This window comes from Erithacus rubecula (assembly GCF_903797595.1).
Source record: "Erithacus rubecula genome assembly, chromosome: 14".
Lineage (NCBI taxonomy): Eukaryota > Metazoa > Chordata > Aves > Passeriformes > Muscicapidae > Erithacus > Erithacus rubecula.
In genome coordinates, this window is record NC_136666.1 from 3,877,550 (window position 1) to 3,904,629 (window position 27,080).

Below are 27,080 nucleotides of genomic sequence, written 5' to 3' on the forward strand. Positions count from 1 at the left end.
GGTGTTAAGCCTGAGAAGTGGTTCTGAGTAGCCAGAGCAGGACTGCCTGATCCAGTTAACTTCACTTTGCTTTTGCATGCCCAGCTGACACATCTCTGTGGGTTGGGTACTTCAGCAGGCTAATGTAGCAATACATGTAAGAGATGCTGGGGGCTGTTAGAACTTTACCAGCAATTTTTAATAATTAGCCTCTGATTTGTGTCTCTGTTCATCTGCTCCTCATGTTCCTTCAAAGGAAGGAAGTTCTTGGAATGTTATTGTATGATGAATATTTTAAAAAATAAATCACAAGCTTTGAACTCTTTTAAAAAAAGGTTGCCCTGTACTGGTTTCCATCCTACTCTAGGAGATATTCATTGCTTGTTTACACATGGAACACCTTTGGAGTCAGGCTAACAAAGTGAAATATCACCTGCTTTAGACAGCAAATGGATCTAATAAAGAACTCAAATTAATAAGCAATTTAATATTCTCAAAGAAAAATGCAGGAAGAATGAGAATGCCAACAGGGCAGATGAAAAGATTACAAGGCAGTTGTTGTATCTGTCTGCCAGAGGTGGACTGGCAGAAATTCTTTTATTGGAGTCAGATGCTCCTTACTGCTGTCTGGGAAAGTTGGCTCCTGGAAAGAAACTGGCATGGCTGGAGCAGTTCTTCTAGTCTGCAGCCACTTCTAAGTTATCCCTGCAAAGTTCTGTGAATAGGAGCAGGTTGTAGGGATTAGGTCAGTATTTTTTCCCTTTGTAAACGTTGTAGTGCATCTGTAGTAAACTGTGCTTTGTGAAGCATCATGCCTGTTCCTGCTGCACAGATGGAATATGTGGCTCATCCACATCAGTTCCTGGTCATGTGATGGGGAAAAGCTGATGTGTGCTTTCCTCATATAGTATTTGAATGAGGGATGTGATCTGTTCAAAAAGCTTGGACACTGAATGAATTTACAACACTGGTGACAAGCAGCAAATATCTTTTAATTAGTATTTCCTAAATGTTTATGAAAAAATAAGATGTTAGAAAATTACATTGAATAAACAGTGAAACTGTGTTTACCCTTTGTCTTTCAGCAAAGTAATCAAGCTAATAGTTTGTGGATCTGAGAGATTATCTGCTTGTTTCCCCTGTTTCTACATTCTTAGAAATAACAAAAAACTCATCTATATAGTCATGATCATGTGTGTGTTTAATCATTTTTTTACACATGACTTTGTTCTTTGCACTGGTATTTTGATTCTTTGTGACCTTTATGGTGTTTAATTTATAGTTGAATATTTATATGGCATCCATTCAAAATCATTATCATGATGTGGCTCAAAGACCATATATTGTGCTTATTTCCAGGGATTTTTGTATGAGGTTATGGTTATGATCCCATGGCATTGCCTTCAAAGTGCACCCTTTTGATCCCAGGTTACAGAAGTGTGGAGAAGCAGTGGAAGCTTCTCAGTGTGGCACTCCTAATGTTGAATTTCATCTGGAACTAGCTGTCTTGAGCAATTCTCTTGTGCAGTGTGACTTTTTCTGCTGTGTTTTTCATGTTTGTTTGGTTTGGGGGATTTTTGCCTTCAAAGATGGCTTACAGCATGGTGAGATGTGTAGGAACATGAGTGAGGATGCATGTCCCCATCTCAGGGTTATCTCAGATGCTCTCCTGAGATTGACACCAGCAAGGGACAACCACAACTCACTGAGTAAGATGTATTATTGAAGTCACTGTGGAATGACTGAGCTTTTACAGAAATTCTTCACTAGTTTATGTGAAATGCTCTTCACAAAATGCTTATTTGTCACTGAGTTAGCTCACAATTTGCACCTTCTTTCTGGGGTCTATTAACATAAGGTTTGCATAGATCTGCTCTGCCAGGACCCCACTATTGAAAATTTGAGTATAGCAGTAGCTCTAGTAAAGTCTATTCTCTCTTCTCTAAAATCTGCATTAAATTATGAAAGTCTTGCTGACTTGTATTACGTGCTATAACCTTAGGAAGCACATTTATGTGATAGCAGGTGTTTGTATGTAGGGGATTCTAATTTTAACTGCCTCTAAATGAGGAGAGCTTGTCCCAGTTTTTCTTGAAAGTGCTTTTGGGAATAAATGAATGTTTGAATTTAAGACTTTTGGTATAAGCTTCATATGGAATAATGGTGAGGTTTAAATAGTAAAGGTATGATTTTTCAATATAATATATATATACACACACATCATTCTGTTTATTTGTAATGCTGTCTTGGCTGATTAAACTGGAGTAGTGCTGTTAATACACTGGAGTTGTAAGTCTTGCTTGCAGTTTTAACAGCTATCATTTGTATAATTTTGGTTACTGAAGTTTCATTTAATCCTAAAAGGTATCATGAATCTCTGCAGAAATCATTGTAGTTCTGTGAAATGATGCTGGTGAGAAAAGGGAAAAAACTCAATGTTGCAATAGCTATAATGTAGTTTCACAGAGAATTGTTAATGTAACAAAATACCTAGAACTTCAGTTATATTAGCTAAAAAATATCACTGGTTGGTCTTGTGCCAGAGTTTAGGGATGCTTTCTTAAACACCTCCTCTTCATGCATTTGTTCCCAGCTTGCCTGGGTTTGCTGGAGCCAGATGGACAGAGAGATAATAGGCAGCATATGCAGAGGTTGGGTTTGTGTGTCTTCGAATATACCACCAGAGAGGAGTTTGAATTTGTAGTTATTACTTGCATATATATGCTGAGTAACATATTCCAGATGTTTTTGAAAGAACTGGATGTAGGTTAAACTAAGCTCAGTTTTGTAACTGTATTTCTCTCTTCAAACACAAGCTGAAGCTGCTTTCAAACTGTTACTCTCCTATATATGGATGATTGCTTGCCAGTCATCATGTTTGCTAAAGAGTCCCATAGTGCTTATTATCCATAAAGAAAAATAAAAACTAGATTATTTGGGGTTTCTTCTTGGCATTTTCTAGAACAACATAAATAAGCATAAAATAAAAACCTGTACTCATTTCCTTTAGAAGCTTCTCAAGCCAGTCCAACAAAACAATCAAATAAGAGCCTACAAAATAAGAGCAAGAAAAGGGAATTGCCTTTCTTGTGCTGGTGGATGAGGTTGGTAGGGGTGACCAGGCACAGCCTGACATTCTTCCTGTTTGAGCAGGGGCTGCTGCTGGAAATCTGAGGCCAGCTTGGAACTGTTTGATTGTGATTTGATAAATATTACCAAATTGAGACATAATTTTCCAAATTGCCAGTAAGAAATGTGTGAATTTGTTATGCTTTTACAAAAATCTTGGTCAAATCCAAGAATCATGATGGCATGAAGTTTGCTAAGGCTTTTAATACTTGCTACCTAGAGCAAGAAATAAAGGGAGATAAAGCAATGGGAATAAAAGCTACATGAAAACTGAAGTCTTCTTCTAACCACTTAAACTGATCTAAACTCTGGTTGTTCAGTTTCATAATGTTAGCAATCTCTTGAAACTCCTGTGTGGTAACATTTTCTCTTGCAATAAAACTTTGCACCCAAACAAAATTATTTCAACAAAAGAGAGTCTTAAATAGCTTGTCTGGCTTAAAGAGTCTGGAACTTGATGACAGTAAACTTCCTGAAGCAATTCTAGCAAGATTCCAGTGCATATGAGTGACTTGGAAAAACATTTTTAGCCCATTTCTCAATGTTCTATGCGAGAGCAGAAAGCGGTTTATTTATTTGCAGGCTATGATTTTCTTTTTTTTTTTAATAACCATAATTTTATCATTTCCAACTCTGTTTCTCAGAAGCTGTAGCACCTTGTGATGGAAGATGGAAGACAAAGGGGCCCGTGTTGCTGATTACTTTGTTGTGGCAGGACTAACGGATATCTCAAAGCCGCTGGAGGAGGAGATCCACTTCAACGATGCCTGCCATAAAATCGCCAGGCCCAAGGAGCCCATCACAGATGTGACAGTCCTTAATAAAACCCTGGGGGAGGAGGTTCCCCAGGGCTATAAATGCATAGATGTCACTCCCTCGGGCCTGTCTGCAGATCTCAATAACGGCAGCCTGGTAGGACCCCAGATGTACCTTTGCTATCGGCGAGGGAGGGATAAGCCTCCACTCACTGATTTGGGGTGAGTGCTTTCCTTGTTCCAGTGGGTGATTTTCACAGTTCTGTTTAACTAAGGAGCAGATAAGGCAGGAAATGCCATACTTTTTAAATACAAGGCAAAATTCTAAACAGGAAGATATTTGTTGACTTGAGTGTACTGTAACCCAGTATGGAAGGGAAAATGCATGCTGAGTGCATCTTAATGATAAGTTTAATTCTTCTCATTTTGGACTTTTCAAAGCCATTTATAATTTTTAATGTATATGTTTGGATTGGGATAAGATGCTTAACCTATTTAATGCAGATTGGAAAGAGATAAGTTCTATGACATTCTTAGGATCAGGCAATGAATCTTTAGTAGAACTGAAAATAACACTATTATGCAGTAAACAAAATGCTTTAAAGCAATTATATACAAGGAAAACCAGTGTAGCTTCATCATGAAGCTGTTTTGTTGGAATATAGTTGGAGATAATGCGACCTGAACTTGTCAGTAAAACTGTTTTGCTCAGAGACAAGATAAGAGCTGTGATTAAAACTCAGAATGTTTTTTTTAAATGTGACTTTTTTCCGACTTTTTCCCATCCGCTTTTAACCAGGGTTTTATATGATGGGAAAGAAAGAGTAAAGCAAGGCTGTGAAATCATTCAGAGCACCCCGTATGGGCGGCTTGCCAACATCAGCGGCAGCGCCTCGTCCCAGCGCGTCTACATCACCTACCGCAGGGCCTCCGAGAACATGACCCAGAACACCCTGGCTGTCACAGACATCTGCATCATCATCCCCAGCAAAGGAGAGACTCCCCCACACACCTTCTGCAAGGTGGACAAGAATCTGAATAACAGCATGGTAAGGTTCAAAAGCTGGCCTTGGAACACTTGGTACTCATCGATGGGATGTTTGTGGAGTACTTGTGGCAGCTCTTTGGAGTACCTGGTGAAAAATCTTCATAAGAGGTCTCCAAAGATAAATCAAATATTGGAAGAGCTGGAGGATTGCATTCCTTTATTCCTACTTGGAACAAAGTCTTTCTGGAAGCCTTAGAGCAAATGTTTGGGTTTTTTAGTGCTCACTGCAGCATCTTTGGATTGGTCCTGTTGTGTACGTGTGTGTAACTGGAGGTTTTACTGGAGGTGGCTGTTTCTGACACTGCTATTACTGTTGTGGTGGGAGTTCCATATCTAGCAACCAGCTTCTGTTTTGTTTTCCAACTTTTCCCTTTACCTACAGTGCTATTCTATAAATGTTTTTCTTTTCAGTAGTTTCACAGACTTCTTATTTAAAGAAAGTTGTACGTGAGTGATGTTGGAAGCTGTTCACTGTAAGCACAGTAAAATGTTTAATATGGTTCCAAAGCCTGAGCTGCTAAAATACACGTTTTACAGCACTTTGGTTTGCAGAACTGAGTATTTAGGTGTTTCCTGGTTAAATCTGCAGCTCCATGTGCTGACTCTTGCAGGGTTCTCAGAAGTCAGTGTGCTGAGGAGGAGACCGACTGCTCTGCAAGTGGGATCATGTAAAAAAGATCATGGGAATTGATTTGTGCTTGTTTTTAAGTAAATGCCTGTAGGCATTAACCGATGGATTTTTCAGTTCTTCTAGTCCCCATATTGACTGGGTTATGGGAGTGCTGTCTTATCAAAGTTGTTATACCTTTCTCCCTTCTATAAAAGCTCTGTGTTCCCCCTGTGGGTGCTACTCTTTTCTGTTCCATGGTTTTCCCTGTTCTTTGTTCTCATGTCCAGAAATCAAGAATTTAAATACTTAGTTATCAACATTATTATTAATTATACTGTTATATCCACTTGTTGTGCTTCATCACTTAATCCAATAACTTCTTTTATTTTACAGTGGGGCTCAGCAGTATATTTATGTTATAAAAAGTCTGTGGCAAAAACCAACACCATATCATACAAAGCTGGTATGTAACTATTATTTTCAATTCAGGTTGTCCAGGTTCATTTGTAATGTAATACATTTTGAACTAAATAATTGACACTGTCTTTCCATTATTCCAAAAGAATTATTTTTAAATCATGTCAAAAAAGAGGCCTTAGAACTGGGTATCATGCTGTTTTAAAATTTGTGTTTAATTGGAAAGCTCAGCTATGTTTTGATAGAATTTTACAAACCTGAGGGTCTCCCATCTCGGTTTGTGTTACTGGTAACTGTTTCTTAAGGATATATGTGTGTATATGCAGAAAAAAATACCACAGAAATTATTTGATGCACTTTCATGATCAGTTTCTTTAAGAAACATTTTGAAGAATCATGCAGACTTCTACACTGCCTCGAGCATCATTGGCACTGAGCTCTCCAAGTATTTTTGGATCGTGTATCATCTTTATTTTATTGTTTTATTTATAAGACAGAATTAGATTTGCTATGACTGATGAAACGTGTTGGCTTTGCATTTGTTGTTGGGGTTTTTTTTTAAACCCTGATTTTGTTTGGCATACAAGTCATGAGCATGATTCACACTTAAGCTTTAATCCACTTACATCCCTTTTAGAGGCTGCTCTCTGTAAACAGGAGTTCAGGACGTACTAAAGGGTGGACAGGACATTTGTAAACAAATAAAAATTTTAAAAGGCCCCACACGTGGTGGTAGCTTGCACAAAATTTTGATTCTTGGCATGAGGGGATCCACTGCCCTTTTTGGTTACAAGTTTTTATTACTTATTAATATTCCCCTTTCCGTTAGAACAGTACGTAGTGATTGTGCTGTCTAACAGAGAGAAATCCTAAATCATTTCATGCTGTATCCATTCTCAGTGTGGAGTCCCCTGGGCTGGCAGTCAGACAGGATGGATTGCTACAGCCTCTGATGTAACTGAGGATCTGTGTGCTAAAAGCCTCTGCTTCAGGTCTTCATGTCTTACAGCTGTGTTTAAAATAAGTCAAAACACATTGGCCTGACAGCACAAGAGCTGTGTCCTCAGCTGAGGTGAATCAGCATAATTGATTTGATTCTATTGGTATTAAAAAACTATCTAATATGTAACATATTTTTCAGGGCACATTTGTTGGCCAGAATTAATTGGTGTCTTATTTCTCAATTATTTATTTGCATTGCCTTTTTTTCAACTAGATTTAAATCTTTGCTCAGACTTGTAATGAATGTGAACTATTATATAATAATAGGTGAGATGAATGCAGCCTGAAAACAGGAAAAGATAAATCAGTTATTAATAGTTTCTAGAATGGAAAGTAGGATTTCAGTGTATTGCTTTAGTCAGGTGATTTTTCTTTAGGCCGTGGGAGCATCTGCCCCTTGCAGCTATTCCCTGTGCCTGATTATTTACACCTTCACTCATCTTCTGAAGTTAGTGTGCTCATATGTGAATTTTCTGGCAGTTATTTTATGGAATGAGCTATTACAAACCTGTTTCTGCTGGCTTTTCTATAACTGCCTCTTTGCTCGTTCTATTTATAGGTTTAATATGCAGATATCCTGAAGAAGATTATGAATCATTCCCATTACCAGAATCTGTGCCTCTTTTTTGTCTCCCTATGGGTGCAACAATTGAATGTTGGCCATCTAACAGTAAATACCCTCTCCCAGTTTTTTCTACATTTGTACTAACTGGAGCATCTGCAGAAAAGGTATTTTGAAACCTTAAAAGTTATTAATTTAATTGAAAAAAAAAATAGGTTGTTTTTCTGTTCAGGGTGATGATATCATGAATTTTTTCATACATGAGCTTGAATCTATTTTTTTGGCCTTGATTCCAAGACTGCTTTGAAGAATGACTTGCAGTAGTTTCAGCTGATCATAAACCTGAGCTGCTCTGCTTTCCTGCTAGCCTGGGAAACTGGAGAGCTGTAAAATTGGGCTGCATATACATGCAAGTAATGCTATTTTTATTGCAAGCATGGAAACGACCTTGCATGCACATACTTGTTCTAAAAAGTAAATTGGATGTCAGGGGATGTGGCTCTGAGTTGTGTATAAAGGATTCCTAAAATAGCTTTAAAGGCAATTGGAGGAGCAGTTGACTGCAGTTGTACTCTTTATAATCATTATTTTTCTCTCAAAGAAATTGTGTAAATTACTTTCTCATATGACATTAAATGTTTTAAATAAATAATAGACAGTCTGGATTTTCACAGCCATAAGAATATTCCAGAATGGATTGCTTCAAAAGATGATGCATTCATCTATCTTTTCAAACAGTAACACAGACTTGATTTTATGTGTGTTTGAGGTTTCTTGGATTGCTTTGAAGATAGAGGCAGAATTGCTTCACACCCACAATATGTTTGCAGGTATATGGTGCTGCTATTCAGTTTTATGAACTGTATCCTGAAGAGAACCTCACAGAGAAACAAAAATCTCAGCTGGGATTAGCAGCTGCTGTCGAGGGAAAAGACACGTGCAGAACAGTGCAGACAAATAAATGCATCTGTCTGCTCTCTCACTGGCCTTTCTTTGATGCTTTCAAGAAGTTTCTTACCTTTCTGTATCGTTACTCCATTTCTGGGCCACATGTCCTCCCCATTGAGAAGTAAGTAATTTCCAAAATTCATAACAGTAATTTCAATTGATAAGAGGGGGTTTTTTTTGTTCTAAATTTCTTGTACTATCCTTTTTACTTTTCTCATCAAACATTAAATATAATGCCTACACTTTTCTCCTTTGATGAATGTATCTTTACCTAATTCCTGAAAAAGTCTAGATTTTTATTTGTGATTTAAGTGCCTGGTTAGGTCTCTGAAAGCTGTTTTAATTAGCTTTGCACCCTTTAGCCATAGTGATTAGAAAGGATTTATAATCTTGCTCTTTCTTAATCTTGCACACATCAAGTTAGGAGAATTAAATGAGTAGATTTGCATTTTTTCAAATGCCTATTTGTAGTGTAATGAGAGATGATAAAGCAGGTTGAATATTTTGCACTAGTAAGTATCTTCTATTTGTGATAAATAAACTTAATTTCTTTCTCACATAAAGGATTTCACATTATAAAATGCAGAGGAAATATTTATACCAAGAAATGGTCAATACCTGTAATTGATATGTAATACCATGTAGAATTTCAAGGATAAAGTAATCTTTTAATGCAGCAAATTTCAAATACACAATTTACTTTTCTATCTTATTACACATCAGGTTTTTTTTTCTGCTTCAACTTAATCCACAAAGTATCCTGAAAGTTAATATTTAAGTATTTCTTGTGATTGTTTATCCCCTTTAATATTGCAGTTCCCATCACTGAACTTGTTTGAAAATTCTGATAGTGTAAACTTCCAATGATAAAAGCATGTATATATTTTGTTTTTAAGCTCAGGGGTTTGGTGCTTTAACTTTTGGTAATGAATAAAATAAGTAGATATGAGCAATGCTTTATCAATTTGGATTTTATGGATTTATTCTAATTTCTCTGATTTGTAAACTGGTCAGTTTACTGTGGATAATTTGAATATAGGATTCTAATGTAGATTCCAGCTACTTCCTCTGGCTGTTTTAATGATGATAAAGGTTTGTCTGTGCCATGCATACATCTGTATGTTTTCAGTCATTCCCCTTGCTGTGGGACATGTTCCATACTTTGGCCACTGTCTTCATACACTGGTAATAAAATAAAACCCAAATTAATGATTATTTGTGGGTTTGTCTGAATTTCTTCCTAATGTAGTTGCCTGTATCATAATACTGGTAACATTTGTAGAAATCCTGGTAAAGTATGTGCCATAAGGTGGAGTTTAGGATGGAATCCCTGTTTTCCATGGGTTCTTACTGACCCCATGTAGCTTCTTTTAAGTGAAAGTGTTTGTTGTGTAGAACTACACTTCTAGAACTTGTGTAAGCTTAATCAATTAATGAAACTGAGAACTTTGTCAAATTCTAAAAACATTTTTCTGTCTTTGTAGTGTGTTAAAAAACTGTAAAGCTTTTTCATCAGCAATTTTATATAACATTTTGTATTTAGGAAGAAAATGGATGACCTTAATGATTCTCCTTGATATTCAGCCATGAATATTTTTTTGCAAGTTATCAGTTCAAGTCTCTGAGGTTTAGTGCTATTTCAAACTCTGGTCAGAAGCAAGGTTTTAAAATGAGACTGCGATGTTCAAACATCAATATTTCTACTTTACAAGGAACTTTTTTTTTTCACTTATAACTTTTCAATCTCAGGAACATTGTTTGTATTCTGAAAGAGAATCTGCCCTCACATTTTCTTGTGACCAGTAGAAAAATAGGTTTTCAAGGTCGGAATATCCCAATGGGGTTTAGGTGCTGAAATTTTTTGCTATGTTTTCTGAATAAGTATGTGCTATTTTTGTATGATAATTTATCTTATTGTCAAAAATTTTGTCTTGAGGTGAAGTCGTTTAAGCTTAATTTCTACTAAATCAGTATTTTTCTTTTCTTGTAGACACATTTCCCATTTCATGCATAAAGTACCTTTTCCATCCCCTCAGAGGCCAAGAATTCTGGTGCAGGTAAGTGTAATTTTCTTTAATAACTGTGTCTAAGGTGAAGATGATGCAGGCTAATGGAAAATGCAACTTTTGTGCTCAAATTATTTTTGTTCAGGGTTTTTTTTCCTAAATACGTGCAATGTGAGAAATCTGTAAAAATTGTTTTCAGTTTAGTTAATAACTTCAGTAAATTATTACAAGAAGTTGTTTAGTAAGCTTAGAATTTTTTTTCAGAGTATATAGAAATTAATGAGAAACTACTCCAAGTCAGCATGTGGTCTGACTTTTGCAATAGCTTTTGAACTGTTTTCTTCTTGCTACTGTATAAAGGTTGAGTGTATAAATAAATAAAGCTAAAACCAAATGTGAAATGTATATCCATGATTGCCCCTCTTCCCAAAGGGCTTTGTGCCCTCAGTGAGAACTGCAAGGGCCACACCCAGTAACAGCCCCTTTATCAAATGTGGCCCTTGCTCTGTGCTACCTGCAGGACAGTGTGAGTGGAATAATTCCAGGAATTGCTACCTGCTTTTTGAAATTTCAGCCCTGTCACTGTTGTTGGGAGAGAAAAATGTCCTGATCTCAAGGATTTCTGAAGTGTTACTGAGTCTTTTTATTTCCTCTTAAAGAGGTGAAATAGGTAGAGACATGTTAAATTTTTTATTGCAGAGAAAAGAGAGCTCTGTTGCACTCATAGTATTCTACCAATCGTGGCTTTTATTAAATAGCTACAAAATTATGCTATTCTATGTTATTACTTGTAGAACATAAAACATGAAGAGCCCTGTGCCATTCTGAGCCTTAATTGTGTAGCCCATATGGTACTGAAGTCTTTCAGAGCAAATACAATCTTGGGTTATGTCTTTATAGCATGTACTGAATATTGAAGATCCTCTTTAGTGTATTCTAAAGGAGTGATATTTATTACTGAAAAGGGATTAGAGAACAGTTATACTGAAACTGTACCTGGAATTTCCGTCCCTTTTCCTACAATTTTAAAGTTCACATCAAAACACAGCATTTTTACTTCTTGTTTTGGGGGTTTTTTATTAATATTCAGTAAAATATTTGTGCTAGGAAACACTAAACACTTATTTGCAGAGATAGCAATTGAGTTCAGAGAAAAGGATTTAATGTTCTTAGTCTGAAATTTTAGGGAATTCTGTCAAAGTGTGTATGGGTTTATATCCTGGAATGTAGTCTGAAGATAGAGATATAAGTGATATGAAAATTGTGTGTTATACCTTATTTTCAAAATGTTTTGTGAATTAAATTGGTATCAGCTTTAGGAGCTGATAGTACAGATGGAGAAAACACTGCTTTTTACAGTAGGCAGTGGTAATTGAGATCTGTGAATAAATTCTTCCTTCCAGCTGCTTCCAGAGACTTAAGTTGTGTTTGAAGCTGCACTGAATAAAATCACAAATGATTGTACCTTAGACTTTTCCTCAAAATTAGTGTGAGAAATGCCTGTGTTGAAAATGGCAAGCTTTCAGAATTCCATTTTTTTCTGAAGCCTGTTAATGGAAAATGTGGTAGTCTTTTTCTAAGCAATTAAACTTTTAAGTCTCAAAGAAATGCCATTAGTAAAACACTCTGGAATGTTCTGGTTTCCAGCTGCCAGTGTTGATGGGTTTCTTCTGACCTGAGGTCTGCTGGACTCTGTGTCCTACATCCCCTCATTGCACAGAGGTTGCTGTGCTAATGTATCACAACCTGCAAACTTGAAAAGCATGTGGAGAAATGTTTCTGTCTCTGGGGACTGGGGGTAATAAGTGCCCCTTCTGCCTGAGGGAGATGTGCCCCTTGAATAGATGCTTGATTGTGTTTATGTGCTTTTGCTAAAGCACAGAAGTCAGAGGACATCAGGCTGATGCTTCAGAGGGTGGTTTATGAAGGTTTGCCTCAGGCTGAAAAAATGAGTCCTCTGAATTGTTCCACTGAACAAGCTAATGGTGCTGGTGCTCCCAAGGTGACTTACTTGACAAATCCAGCCTGTGGTGTGGCCATCCACATTTGTCAGGGAAGTGAGATGTGAGACATGCAAGGAAAAACAGCTTTGCAGACTCTCCTTAATTCCCTGTGTTTGGTGGGTCTCCAGGCACAGCATTAGGTGACTTTGTCATCAATCTTGTTTTCTGGCTTCTATTACCTGGTCATCTGCAGTGGATTTAAGGTGAAACACACTCAAACATGAAATGTTACTAAAACCAGTCTGAAATTGCAGCTCAGTTGTACAAGTTGCTGTGGCTGAGTTATACTGCTTTTACACAACAGAAAATGCAGGCAGGATTAAGCCAGCTGCTGTCTTGTTACCCTGGATTTACCATGTCTGAAAACATCAGCTGGGCTCTGATAAACTGATTGTCTGTTGCTATTCTTGTACTTACCTGAGTCTTCCTATTCATGCTGAATATGTGAATGATTTGCTTGATGCCATGTCACTGTAAGAAAGAAATGTGATTTAATAGGATCTTCTTGCATCTTCAACTAATGCAAATTTTAAAGATTTTATCAGAGCTGAGCAGTTTGTACCAGCCAAGAGTCTAATTCTCTTATGTCTTATGAAGAAAATACAGCTTTACATTATGATCTGCCATCTCTCCCCTTTATGAATTTTTATCCCTCTCTTTACTCCTAAACCCAGAAAGAATTGCCCCAGCTCCTGAAAGCTGTGTATGAACTATGGATTCTCACAGCCCTTAAAGTACAGAAGGCTTCATTTTTCAGCAGTTAATGTATTCAAATTTTTGCAGCATTAGCTAGTTTAAAATCTTCTTTATGAATATGCAATATATTCACTTCTGGCCAAGAAGGGAAGATCATTCAGTTTTTGCTAAAAGATCCTGATGCATATCATTGCACAGCACTTCTCAGAATGATACACAACTGGTTTATACAAAATTCAGCTTAATTTGAATTATTTTCAATTGTTCTTTGTTATAGTTTTGTAATTTCTAGAAAATATTTTCAAAGTTCAGAACAAAAATAATGTATTTTAAAATCTTTTCCCAGCTATCTCCACATGATAACCTGATTCTTAGCCAGCCTGTGTCATCACCACTCCCACTGAGGCAAGTAGCAGTATCCTGTTAATTGTGAGATGTATTCTGATTTGTGTTATGGAAAAGATTTGGTATTTTGAGTTGCAGTTGTGTAAATTAACTTAGCTTGTCTGGTGCCTTTGGAAGCTGGTGAATTTGAAGTTTATTCATGTGATTAGACCTGCACCCTGACAAGGATACACACTTAATTAGCAATGTATTTAGGGAGTTAAAATAATTTTAGTAGTTCTGTAGGAAGAATATAGATTATTAGATCCCCTTTCTAGGAGTTGATTCCTGGGTTCCCAAGATAGTTCAGTTTTTTGTCTTGGAAGGGAGTTGAAGGAGTTCTATTACTGTCTTGACTTCCATGTCTCTGTGCAGGAGACTGATTAAGGAAACATCTCCCTGTAAATTGCTTCTCCAAAAGAAAAATTGTCATGCCTGTGTCCTGAAAATAGTCTAGACTGAGTCAAGTCTCAAGGAATCATGGTTACTGTTGGGAAATAACCATTCCTCACTGGACAGTGAAGTGTGCCAAGTATTCTGCCAAGTAATCTTCTCTAAAAGAAAGATCTGCAGATTTCCATTTATTTTATTATTGAACATTTCATTTTTTTTTACTGTCTCTTGTAACTCACTAGTGTGTTTATGTCCTGTAACAGTGGTGGCAAATTTTCTACACTACTTCAGAATTTAGGACCTGAAAATGCAGTGACTCTGCTGGTGTTTGCTGTGACAGAACATAAAATCCTCATCCACTCATTGCGACCTTCTGTCCTCACGAGTGTGACAGAGGCATTGGTCTCTGTAAGTACCAGCTTTTAGTCATACACCTGTTAAAGGACTGAAAGAAGGCTTCAGAGATAAAATCTAGATTTAGTATTAGTGCTGTTAAACTTCAAGGTTACTTAAAAATAAGAACTAGATCACTAGAGAGAAAAAAAATTACTGTTGTAATGATATCCTAAGATGGAAGATAAATTGCTGTTGATTCTTTGTGTAAATATTGTAAATAAGTTTGATCATTATAGTGCTTTTAAGATAAGAAGAATTTCTGATTTTCCCAGCTAGCACTGTATCTATTCCTATGGAATTTTAAATGAATGATTTTCCCTGTCATCACTAAGCATTGTTTGCTGCCTCTGCTGAGTGCAATCTGTGATTCTGAAGAGTTTTTTCCTACAAATTGAGCATTAGAAAAATTAATGCAGTTTTTAATTAACAATCTGCATCTGGATTCTCAATAACAACAGTAATAATTATTGAATAATAATTTTGAAGTTAGCAAAGTGTGGTTTATTCTTGCATGGGCTGTATTGCACATGTGTAACCTGTGTTTTTTCTCTGCACGTTTTCCAAGATGATCTTTCCTTTCCACTGGCCTTGCCCATATATTCCTCTGTGTCCCTTGGCACTGGCAGATGTGTTGAGTGCCCCGTGCCCATTCATAGTGGGAATTGATTCCAGATACTTTGATCTCTATGACCCTCCACCTGATGTCAGCTGTGTTGACCTGGATACCAACACAATTTCTCAGTAAGTTTTTATCAATGGTTTTTCTTCTCTATTAATTTTTTCTGCTTTCTGTTTTCAAAAGCAAAAACTGGCTTTTTGGCAAAACTTGGAGGATTATTTTAGTTTTTCTTGCAATTTTTTTTCCTTCTGTCCTTGCCAGTTTAAGTAATTAGAGCTCAGAACATGGCATGGTGGTTGCTGGTGCAGTAACAGGTGCTTAATACCATTAATCCATCTCTGGTGAGTGGTAACTGGATTGATTTCAGTGCTGAAGAGTGTGGCAGTGTAATCATCTCGCTGAAATATGGGGCACTGGTTGGGTGACTCTGATCACATCTCCACACGGTAAATCAAATTTGACTTTGTTAGTTGGTTTGCAATCCTTCTCAGTCCAGTTTAATGGAGTGAAACCTCTTTCTCTGGTGGGATGAAACATCCTCTGCACACATTTCAGTGTATGCTTTTTTTTTCCTTTCCAGAACTGGAGACAAGAAAGCTATTGCATGGAAGATCTTACCAAAGAAACCTTGTAAAAATCTGATGAACACGCTAAATGCTTTATATCAGCAACTGGCAGAATGTGAGTGGGAAAGTACATAGTAAGCTTTACACTGGGCACAGTGTGCCACAAAAACAGATAAATGTAGCTAATTAATTATGTTCCAAAGTTACCAGTTCCACTAAACATTTATTTTTACAGAATGGGAAAATTGGTGCTCTAAATCCAGAGATTAGAAACTATGCTGAGACTTTTGGGACAGAGAGATTTCACATATATATGAAGGCAGTGTTTAATATATATCCTGTCCTATTAATGTTAGCCTCATACAAAAAAAGCAGAGTTTCTATGAGAAGGGAATAGGAAAGCAAGGCAAAGAGTAGGCCAGGACCTAATAAAGACCTTTTTTTCTTTCATTCTTCAAAGTCTGCTCAAAGTTTGCTGATGTCTTCACAACTGACATTAGAATAACTTTGACACTCAAGCTAATGGTACCTCACCTAAAAATTTAAGATGGAAATAACAAGTGTTTTTTAAACATTAGGGGTTTAAATGTAAGGCACAATTACTGAACATCTAAGTAAAAACTGGTTGTTGATAGAATCCTTGAATATTGCAGAGCAAGGTATATTGAACCTTGATGTAAGATAAATGGATAATGGGTGGTTTTAGTGAAATTCATTGAAACAAAGCACTTTTTTTTTAAAGGCTGTTTACACATTCCTGGCTATTGAGGTCACAAGAGTTTGTGTCCTGAGTAGAATGTATAGAAACAGAAGGTTATTGGGATATGCTGCTCAGAGGAGTGTGTGGCTGATGGGTGATGCTTAAGAATTTTGATACAATTTTCTGCAAGGGCTATTTTAGAAAAAATTCTAACCTTAGGTTCTGTATGTAAAAATGGAGTGGTAGTGAACTTAAATCTTATTACAGAGTAGGTTGCTTAAAAATGATATTGGGGTAAAGTTGGCTGTAATTATATTATGTGGAAAGGCAGTAATGAAACCATCCTTTCACTTTCCTGAGACATTATTAGAATGTTACCAAACTCTGTGTGTAGCTGTGAAGTCTCAGCTGGAGTTCTGATGCCTTTAAAATGTTGGTACACGTACTTAATTCAAGAATATGGGTTTTGTTAGGGTCACATTTTGTCTGTAGTAGCATTTTGCAGTGTTGTGTTTTAATGGCTCCACTTTGCCTCTGAGTGGTTATTTTCTATGTATGTCAGTGTTTAATGTGCACTGTCTACTTCTTGAAATGAAAGGCACAATCAAAAAAGATATATCCCATCCATGTGCTTGTCCTGAAAATATGCTTCTTTAATCAGCTTCTGTCTAAATTTTCACATGGTTTTACAAACAAGCTTTCTTTGAGGGTTTTTTAAAGCTCTGGTTCTCTGTTGCTGTAGTAACTCCTGTGCTGATCAGGCCAGTGCATCCTGCTTTTGGTGTTATCCACAAAATACATGAGGTACAGAAGGTCAAGCTGAATCCATTGTCTCATGTCCTGAGTGAATTTGGGTATTTTTTTAACCTATATCAAATGTAATGGAGTTCACTAATCACTGAATCTAGTAAGAGAATCTTTTTGGCCAATATTGGGGGGGTAAAAAGTAAAACACTGTAATATTGTTTTGTTCACAGTGCAACAGCGACCAAGAGAAGATGCATTCATGGAATTGGCAATGAATGATTATGATTTTAATTCTGGGAAGAAATTGCATCTGTTGGATTTGGAGATCCAGGAAGCATTTCTCTGTTTCATGGCTTCAATCCTGAAAGGTTACAGGTCTTATCTCAGGCCAATAACAGAGGCACCCTCTGAAACAGCCACAGATGCAAGTTCTCTCTTTGAACTACAAGGTGAAAAGTTATAAACTTGTTTTGTGTGTATTAATTTATTATTTTTTGTTTTCTTTTATTTACAGAATAAGAACATTTGCTTGTTAGTGTTGTAAATGATGGGGGAAATAGAAGTGCTGATAAAATTGCACAGTAGTGGCAAAGATTGCAGGAAGCTTTTTGCACATAAGTAGAACCTACACTGAGTTCTGGTCAGGGCTTTTCATTCTGGGCATTCTGACAATGCTGCTGATTGCACTTTGCAGGGTTCCTGAAGAGCAGAGACCGTTCCCATCAGAAGTTCTACACCCTGATGACCAAAACCCAGATGTTCATTCGCTTCATTGAGGAATGCTCTTTTGTCAGTGACAAGGATGCCAGCCTTGCCTTCTTTGATGACTGTGTGGATAAAGTAAGCAAGTGTTGGTGTGCATACAGTGTTTAACTTCTGCTGTTGTCTACTTTCTCTGAAAAAGTACAACCAGAATGTATTTGAAATGCAAGTTTATTTTTGCTTATACTTTCCTGTTTTCTCATCATTTGTAGTCTTCCATTTTCCTTTTTTTGTTTGGCTTCATTCCAATTTTTCTTCAAATTCTTGAATGTAAATAAAGCATCATAAGAACAAATTAAAGGTGCTAATTTTCACTGGTATGTAAACTTCTGAAATACTGGCCTGTTGTAAGAAGTGCAAGGAGGACTGAACTGATAGCCAGAATCTTACATCCCTATTTCTATGAATATTATAAGAAATTCCACACCTTGTTATCATCTTATTGTCTACCTGTATCAGTCTGTTCTGGGACACTGCTGTTTTAGCAGGATGCAGTTGTCTGGGAGTTTTTGGAAAGTAGGTCACCTGCTGCTTGTTCCTTGGGAATTAACACTGAAGACTGATAACTATTATTTGCAGTTCCTATTTATGACTAGTTTTTCCATCGAAGTGGAGAAGAGCTAAAAGGAGATGTTTTGAAAAGAAGTCTGAAAACAGTGAAGTTTGAGAGAAATATAAAAGCATGGTATAATATTTAATGCTTTTTATAGCTTTTGCTAGTCTCAATGTTTTAGTAGTAACAGTTTTCAAAACTCTGTTTTCCATTTCTATAGCATGACTTGCGGATATTTATGGCTTGTAAATTGAATTAATTACAAACATTTCTGTAATGCTGAGTAAATCCCATAGCTGTGTTGGAAACCCTTCAACATGTAGTTATTGCTTTGCCATGTGCCAACTTGTGCATGAAACAGGAGCTCTCCTAGACAGAAATAGACCCCAGTGACTGAGCTGCACTTGGTTTCCTCTGTGCTGCAGTTTAGTTCTCTGGCTGCTGTTAAAAAGGATGTTTATTCAGAAGGCAGTGACTGTGTAAGTGTCAAATTCTATTCGTTTCATTTCATTTTACAGAATGGTTTATGAGGGTGCTGAAGTTGATGCCCTAAACTAAAGTTATCTTGTCTGGGAACTCAGACATCTCTTTCAGAAAAGTCATGCTTAGGTTGCTGATGTTGCTGTGAGACTGCAAATAATCTGTGGAGCTGTTGGAGCTTTCACCTTTTAGAAAAGGTTAAGTAGCCATTTGTACAGCTGAGACAGAGACTTGTCTGTTCTAGTGCCAGGTATTTTGCTGCTTGATGCCTTGGACAGCTTCTTTCCACTATAAAAAATGCTCATGACAGTTTGGTGAGAACAAATTTTCCAGAATGCACGTACACTTCTCCAACTTCCATTACTGGCAGTGAGGATTTTATTCAGTTTATTGATGGGACAACTATTTCTGTGCCAGGGATAACTGTGGGGAAACTGAGGCACTGGCATTGCAATGCTTTTAGGATTTGCCACGACTTTAGAATTGCTTATGAAACTGGATATTCACTGACACGAGAGAGCAGGTTCCCATGTAGGATTTCTTTGAACAATGATATATTTGCTTAATCTCTTTCTTGCTTCTCCTTCCTGGTTTCTCCTAATTTCTGATACTGTTCTTACCAGTAACATACAGAATCAAAATATTGGAAGTATACCAAGGACTGATGTACCAATAGAGCTGTAGCCAAGACCAGATATCAAATTGAATTGTTCCAGTAAAACCAATATTTATATTTTAATCTTTTATTAGATGAACCAGTACCTGACAGGTTTTTGAATGAGGGAGTGACATCATGAGTTGAAAGGTGAAACAGTGATTTCTTCTGGGTAGTTAGAGACTACTGGCTTGAGACAAAATTTATGTACTGTGAAATTAGTTATCTATAAAATATCAACTAAGCCCTGCCTTGAAAAATTTGTGAGAATAGTTTAAGATGAAGAGCAATCTCTTCTATGTTCTTTGGTCCCAGACAGCAGCAGCAGATTGTAATTGATTACCCATTTTGTCAACTGAAAGATACAGTGTAATTGTCTCACAAGTTTTCATTTTTCTAGGAATTCAAAAATTACCTCAATTCAACATACATTTAAGCTACTGGCTTTATTATATTTCACTGGTAAAACTTGTAGCTGTGGGATTTTTACATCCTTAGAAGTATTTAACTTGCAAGCAAGGTTTCGTTTACTGCTGCTTCTCAGGAGCCATATGTTCTTGCTACTTGGCTGGTTCAATTTGCTAATGCTTTCCATCTGTCTCATGCAGCAAAATGTGTAATTAAGGACACCTCTTTGTATGTTTATCAAACTTTAAATATTCAAGAATTTTACTGAAACTACTTGATATATTTGCACCTCACTGGAGGGGGAGAGAACTGTGGAATGTGCTTCTTTTTATACATTAACTCTCTGTTGACAAACTCTAAAGGCATAAAAAACATTCATTTTTGGGTTCCACAGGTTGCTTATTCATTTCTTTGAAGTATTCTACCATTTGGCTGTCATTTGGTTGCCATTTAAACCATTTAAGTAATTTAAATTAGAAAAACAAAGCTATGCCTGTCTCCCTTTAACTTCAGGAAGGTCACACGTGTATATTCCATTCTCTTGGAGTGCAGGTGTGTTTCTGCAGTCTCTGCAAACTATCAAGACATTAAGTGCTGTGTAAGTGACTGCAGTTGTGGATAGTGCTGGTAGAACCTTCTGTGTGCATCAGACAATTTGATAAAGCTTGGTATTGTCTTCAGTGTTTAAAAGAGGGAGGAAATGGCTCTTATTTTTATATTTAAAAATAAATTTCAAGTTACTGCTGCAGTTGGAAACATAGTTCTAGAAATGGCTGTGAACAGAAGGATTAATCTCTACATGTGACTTAAAATATTTACCTGAAAACAGACAATTCACACTATACCATTAAACACTGATGATTGGGTTGGGATAAAGTTCACAGAACCAATACAACACTTATTATTATCATTATAAATCTGGAAGGTGTCCTTGCATTTAAGATACTGTTCTTTGAAACTAATACAGCCTCTGTCCTGTTGATCATGCAGCTATTAACAGCAGCAAATACAATGCCCCTGGTAACTACTTTTTCTTTTAACTTCTTCCTCCAGGTAGATATGGACAAAACTGGGGAAACACGACTTATAGAGCTGGATGAGTCCTACAAGAGTGAGCACACAGTTTTCATAACACCCCCTGAGATCCCTCATCTGCCAAACGGGGAAGAGCATCCTCTACAATACAGGTAGCCTAACACAGCAGGATGCCAGCCAAAATCCTAACAGCTGCCCTTATAGAGTTGAATTTCTAGGTTCTTGTGAGACCCAGGAAGTACAGATTTTTCCTGTCCCTTTAGGTTTCTCAAGTAGGTGTGTGTGAAATGACTGTCATGCCAGTTTTTTGAAGTTTTAATTTTGTGCGTGTACACACAGAAGCAGTAATACTTAATAAAGCTGGTAGTGATCACATTGCATTGTGCTGGCTGTTGCCACTTTTAAGCTTAAAGTTGAAATCAGTGGACCCAGTCTGTTGTCCTGCTGCTATTACTGATAATGATACAAACTGCAGATACACTTTGGACAGAGAGTACATGTCAAAGAATCACTGAAAACTAATTTAGTAATTATGTCAGATGAGTTTGTTGGTCTCTTTATTAATTCTGAAAAATATTTATATATCTAATCTGATTTAATCTTTTAGATGGTTTGATATTGTTCCTATTGATTTTTCACAAACCTCAGTCATGTGATGCTCGCTGGGGACTAAGCCACACAGATTATTTTGTTTTATTAACTAGAATCAATACTAATGCATTTGACACATTAATTAAAGAAAATGCTATGACAGTAAATACATTTATCAATTTAAGTTGCTTACCTGAATAGCAGGCTGAGACTGTGCAAGCATATGAACCCATGCTGAGGGTTTAGTGAGCCACTTTATCAGCCATGTTGTTAAAGGTTTACTTTTGTGTCTTTGCTATCATGTGATGTGTTTGCTTTGGAGCTAACTTCCCAGAATTGACACATTTCTCTTACAGCTATAATGGATTTCCAGTATTAAAGCTAGAATTGTTTGAACGACCTGAGGGATTTCTCACAGCACCAAATAACAAACTGTCCTCAAAAGCCAGTAGCCCCAACAGCCCATCACCAATGTTCAGAAGAACTAAACAGGTACTTGCTGGTGTTCCTGGAGTGTGAGGTGCTTTGGAAGGGGACAGCTTGAGTTTGGCTGTAAAGCCTGACTAGCAGTGGCTGCAGTCTGGTGGTTCTTCAGTTCTTCACTGATCTGGTGTCTGTAGGGTCACTGCTGTTCTTTGGATGTGCTTCTTGCCTGCACCATATCCTACAAGGGCCCCTGTACAGGTTGCTGCTTGCTGTGGTGTCCCTGTCCCTTCCCCTTTCTTCACACTGTTCTCTATTAATTTTTCACATCCCCTTCTTGATTGCTTTTCACTGCCCAGGACTTTGAGGGACTCTAACTTTCAAAGTAATAGAGACTTAAAGAAATGCAAGGTTTTAGCAGTGGAATGTTGCACAGTGACTGTTTTTGGTATCACTCTCACTGCTTTCATATTCTTTCCCACTTCATTATATTGTTAATATTATTGTTGTAGTCTCCATAGATATGTTACATGTTCAGTTTTTGACATGTAGATATAAACACACACAAATCTCCACTTTTCTTTCCAGGAAATTAAATCTGCCCACAAAATTGCCAAGAAGTACTCCTCCATCCCCCAGATGTGGTCCAGGTGTTTGCTCCGCCACTGCTACGGCCTTTGGTTCATCTGCCTCCCTGCCTATGTGAAAGTCTGCCACTCCAAAGTCAGGGCTCTGAGAACTGCCTATGATGTGCTACAAAAAATGCACACCAAAAAAATAGATCCACCTGACGAGGTAAAGCAGCCCCCAGGTGCAGAGGAGCTGGTTTGAGGGTGGAGCAGTGCTGGGGGCTGACTGCTCTGTGTGTGTGTTTGCAGGTGTGCTACAGGGTGCTGATGCAGCTGTGCGGGCAGTACGGGCAGCCCGTGCTGGCAGTCAGGGTGCTCTTCGAGATGCAGAAGGCTGGCATCGACCCCAATGCCATCACCTATGGCTACTACAACAAGGTATGCTTCAAAGAGGATGGGCAGACAAAAGAGAATTTTTATCCAGCCAAATAGAAGGGAGAAAAATAACAGAGCATTCAAGTGTGATTCTGTCATTTCTTGTAGGTTGAAGGAACACAAGACAGAATAATTTTGTGGGTTTTGGTTTTGTAGGTTTAGAAATCTACTCTATTACTGCCAGTGTAACTCAGGCTGAAATTTTAAGTTCCTGTTTTCACACCTGACTGTTCCTGAAGATGACTACCTGATTCTGATATTTCCAAAATAGGCTGTTTTGGAAAGCACCTGGCCTTCAAGCAATCGAGGTGGCTATTTCCTCTGGATGAAAATACGAAATGTTGTCTTAGGAATAGCACAGTTTAAAAAAGCGTTGAAAAAGCTACCAGCAAGCACTGCACATGCATCTGTTCCTGGTAAAGTATTCACATTTTTCTGTTTTTATGTTTTCATGCTGATAAGAAAGTTTATTTCAAAAATCTTTCTTTTGTGAGTCTAATAAAACTGTTTTAGAGGAAATAACCCAGTAGTTCCTGCATAAGTTTTAAAAAGCAGTCTCTTCTTTTTGCCTTTGGATTTGAAATAGTCTATTATTGTATCAGCTATTCACAAAACAAATGGAGACAAAATATAAAACTGAAATTTGTGATAATTACCCTAGTTCATCCAATAACCAGTCTTATAATTGGCAGAAACTTCTGTCCAGCCTTGCCTTTTTTAATTTTCCCTTTTTTTCATATTAGCTGAGAGGCAACTAGAATTAGTCCTTAAGTTTGCAGTACTGATTGCAGGTTCTGCATGCCACCTGCAGCAATCATGTTTGTTTTCATCTACAGTATAAGTAAAATACATGAGACTGTAATTTCGGAGGTCCGTTCCTTTTCTTTCAAGTAAAATCTTGGGCAGTGTGAACATCAAATGGTCATATGGCTATGCCTATAATTGATATTTTTAAAGGTACTGCTTTCCATGGTATTTATAACTTCCTGGTAATAAATCACAATAGTGCATTGTAAAGTGGCAGCAATCCATTGAGTTTAGTTCAGGCTGACCTTGGAAGACCTTTACAACATACTTTTATAAATGTATGTGGGTCATCTGACTCAACTTTCAAAGTCCTTCCATCCAGGGCTGTTCTGTGATTCCAAATGTGTACTAATAAATCTTTGCCCTGACAAACAACATATATGATGGCCTTATGGCTAGATTATTTCTGGACCCCAAAGACTCCAGTCCTACTTCTGGCTCCATCATTAACGTTATGGATGGCCTTGAACAATTTTGCTTTATTTCTGCCTGTTCTTCATGGAGCTGAGCTTCCTGATAAACTACTTTATTGAAAGCCAGCCATACAAGAGCTTAGCAATGTTGGTTGCAACTCAGACTGTGTAAACTAAGGTAGTGTAAATAATCCTTAATGAAATAACTGTCACTTATATAATTAATAGCGTTTGACATAATCTGATTTCTCAAGATCACTTTGCAGGCAGTCTCATAGCTGAAATGTGTGCTGACTCCTCAGGAAATCCAAAAATGTCTTCCATAAATTCCAGAATATTTTCTTATCTTTACCATGGCAACAAGGTTTTTATCCTGTCTGTAGCCATTCAGTGCAGCCACTTTAGGGAAAAGAGGGGAAGAAGCTTTCAATTATGTTGGACACTCTTGATCCTGGAGAGAGACTATATTAATATAATGTTTTGGGCAGTGTTTTGGCTTGAGAATAACCAGATAAGTGGCTTGAATGTTTGCAAGGGGGGTTTTGGGATGATGTTGGTTATTTTAATTTTAATCTAGTTTTTCAGATAAACTCATGATTGCCACTGCATTGTTTAATTTTATTTTACTTTCTAGAGTAAAACCATGAGAATCATATGCATTAACATTTCTGTTAATGTTTCTGAGAAGCATTTTACAGTAAAATGGAGCTTTGTTTAGATGCCTCTTGGAGTTCTTGAAAAGATGTGACCTTTTGATCAAATAAACCAGGAAACAGAATTAAGTCAAACAGTGCTTCAGTTCAGTATTTAAAAAGAAATGTTGCCCATTACTTCTTTAATTTCATCCTCTAAAGCATCACTTCAATCTGTATGCTATAATAAGCCAATCCTTTTTATCTTTTTTTTTTTGGTGGTAAAATGTTCACTGTTAATTGGAATGTTCTTGATAAGAGACCTTTGAATTACTGTTGGTATTCAATTTATTCCCCTGAACAGTGTCACACTATTAAATATCATAACTGTCTTCTTTCTGATGTTGCTGTGCACTGATAGGGGGACTTTCAGACACTGCCAATAACACATCACTCAAAGAAGAAGCCAAGCAAGGGAAAACTTGTCTGCAAGATATCCAAGAACAAAAGGAGGACAAGAGAGAGAGTGACTCCAGTTCTCGTATGTATCTTGTGAATGCAGATATCTGGTTCTTTGGGGATAATAAGGATTCCAGCAAAAGCTAAGTGGGACAGCTGATTACTCACAGTGAGTGTGTGTGATAATGCCAGTTTATGCCACTGCCTAAAGTTCTTTCTCTAAGGGTAATTTTCTGGATGTCTAATGGTTTCACTTGGAAAAATTGCAGTTCTTTTTTCTCTCCTATTTCAAATAAGTGATAATGAGAGTATAAAGGCTTAATGATAATTATAGCCTAATGTTTCTGTCTTTTATAAAAATGAAATTGCCTCATAGGCATAATCTACAGAAAAGCCTTTCCTACCAGTCAGGTTTCTTTATAAATACTGTGAGAAGAGAGCAGCTGAAATTTTGCAAGTCTGAGAGGTCTAAATTACCCAGCTCCTTGGAATTCCCAAAGTTTGGGAGATGCATCAGAATGGAAAGGGTTTTTTCTTCAGGTTTTGAATCTGCTGCTCTTGTTTCCTTCAACTGCAATTAAGCTGCATCAACTTCATGCAAGTACATACAAGATCAGATTGCGTAGTAAAATTGTATGAGCACTACAGATTCCTGTGTATATTCATGGAAAATATCCTTCTTAGTAAATGTTCCTCTAGTAATATAATTGTTTAAATTTTTCAGTGGGCTTTCTCCTACTATTTGGGTCAACTGTCCCACTGTGAAGTGATATGAAAGTCTGAGAAAATATAGAATTAGAGAATTTGCTTCAGTGTTTTCACCACAATCTTCCATCTAGCACTAGTAACTTTCTTCAATTTGCTTGAAAAGCAAAGCTGTCTTACTCATGTTCATAAGAACATACATGTAAGACTACAGACAAATTATTTTGGTTTAATAAAACTTTTGCAGATACAAAAAATGTGAATTCTGCCTAATTTATTACTTTTGACTGTAATTAAGACATTTGTGGCTCTCTATAATAGTATGATGTGCTAAAACATTTTGCACTTTTGGAAGCAACTTGATAATACTAAAGTTGCTTGAAATCCCTTAGAGAAGTAATTCTCTGTTTTGAGTAGTCACCTACAAGGGAATTTTTGTGTCATATCTAAAAGAGTTGAATATGAATATTCACATCTGATTCATTGCTCCTGTGTAGTCCCTGGGGGATCTGTGTGAAGCTGAGCTCCTTGCAAAGGCAGGAGAAAAATACTCTTACACCTCTTCTATGCTAATGAACAAGGGTGATCTTAATCTTCACAACCACCACATATTTTGGAATGATTTTTGGGCTCTGTGTAGAGAAGCTTGTGGAACTTCTGGGTTTTGGAACATCCCAGAAGTAATGCTGGGAGTTAAATTTCCACAGTGAAACCTCTGTTCAGGCAGATGTCAGCCTGTGTGCATCATGGGGTGGGTGCAGGGAGGTGTCACTTCATCCTGTGTGGGGTGTCCAGTAGGTAATGGGGACTGGAGATTTAAGGGGGGGTGTTCCTTGGTTTCTACAAAACTCTGTCCTTTTCTGTCTGCAGTGTCTGAAGTGGAGAGCACAAAAGGGAGTGGGGACTGCCTGCCCCAACTGAATTACCAGAACTCCAGGAATGACAAAGCCACTTCCAGCATCGTGCGGCTCAACGGCACCGTTGACAATACTGTGGCAGAAGGGAACAGGGGTGAGTGCAGGGGAATATTCTGCATTTCCAGATTTTTTTTAAATTTTTTTTTTTCTGTAGTTAACATCTGCTTACAAAACAACAAAATCTTGGGTTTTTTCTTCTAATCTCCAGCAAGTAATTAATTCCTTCGAGATGGACAAGGGGTTTCTGTGCAGTAAAATTAAAAAGACACTTTCAGA

General features: G+C 37.2%; 1 protein-coding gene across 1 annotated transcript in view; it reads left to right on the plus strand.

The window, feature by feature from the left end:
* DENND4A (DENN domain containing 4A) overlaps nucleotides 1–27,080 on the plus strand; it is a 45,355-nt gene that overhangs the window by 8,754 nt on the left and 9,521 nt on the right. Inside the window, exons 3-21 of the mRNA XM_079317616.1 lie at nucleotides 3,753–4,085; nucleotides 4,663–4,912; nucleotides 5,915–5,984; nucleotides 7,500–7,669; nucleotides 8,333–8,571; nucleotides 10,441–10,507; nucleotides 13,502–13,560; nucleotides 14,196–14,340; nucleotides 14,894–15,069; nucleotides 15,528–15,628; nucleotides 17,191–17,409; nucleotides 17,655–17,800; nucleotides 20,872–21,005; nucleotides 21,801–21,936; nucleotides 22,456–22,662; nucleotides 22,746–22,874; nucleotides 23,143–23,287; nucleotides 25,145–25,264; nucleotides 26,758–26,898. Coding sequence (XP_079173742.1) covers nucleotides 3,778–4,085; nucleotides 4,663–4,912; nucleotides 5,915–5,984; nucleotides 7,500–7,669; nucleotides 8,333–8,571; nucleotides 10,441–10,507; nucleotides 13,502–13,560; nucleotides 14,196–14,340; nucleotides 14,894–15,069; nucleotides 15,528–15,628; nucleotides 17,191–17,409; nucleotides 17,655–17,800; nucleotides 20,872–21,005; nucleotides 21,801–21,936; nucleotides 22,456–22,662; nucleotides 22,746–22,874; nucleotides 23,143–23,287; nucleotides 25,145–25,264; nucleotides 26,758–26,898 — 2,962 coding nt within the window. The 5' untranslated portion in view covers nucleotides 3,753–3,777. The remainder of the gene's footprint in view (nucleotides 1–3,752; nucleotides 4,086–4,662; nucleotides 4,913–5,914; nucleotides 5,985–7,499; nucleotides 7,670–8,332; nucleotides 8,572–10,440; nucleotides 10,508–13,501; nucleotides 13,561–14,195; nucleotides 14,341–14,893; nucleotides 15,070–15,527; nucleotides 15,629–17,190; nucleotides 17,410–17,654; nucleotides 17,801–20,871; nucleotides 21,006–21,800; nucleotides 21,937–22,455; nucleotides 22,663–22,745; nucleotides 22,875–23,142; nucleotides 23,288–25,144; nucleotides 25,265–26,757; nucleotides 26,899–27,080) is intronic.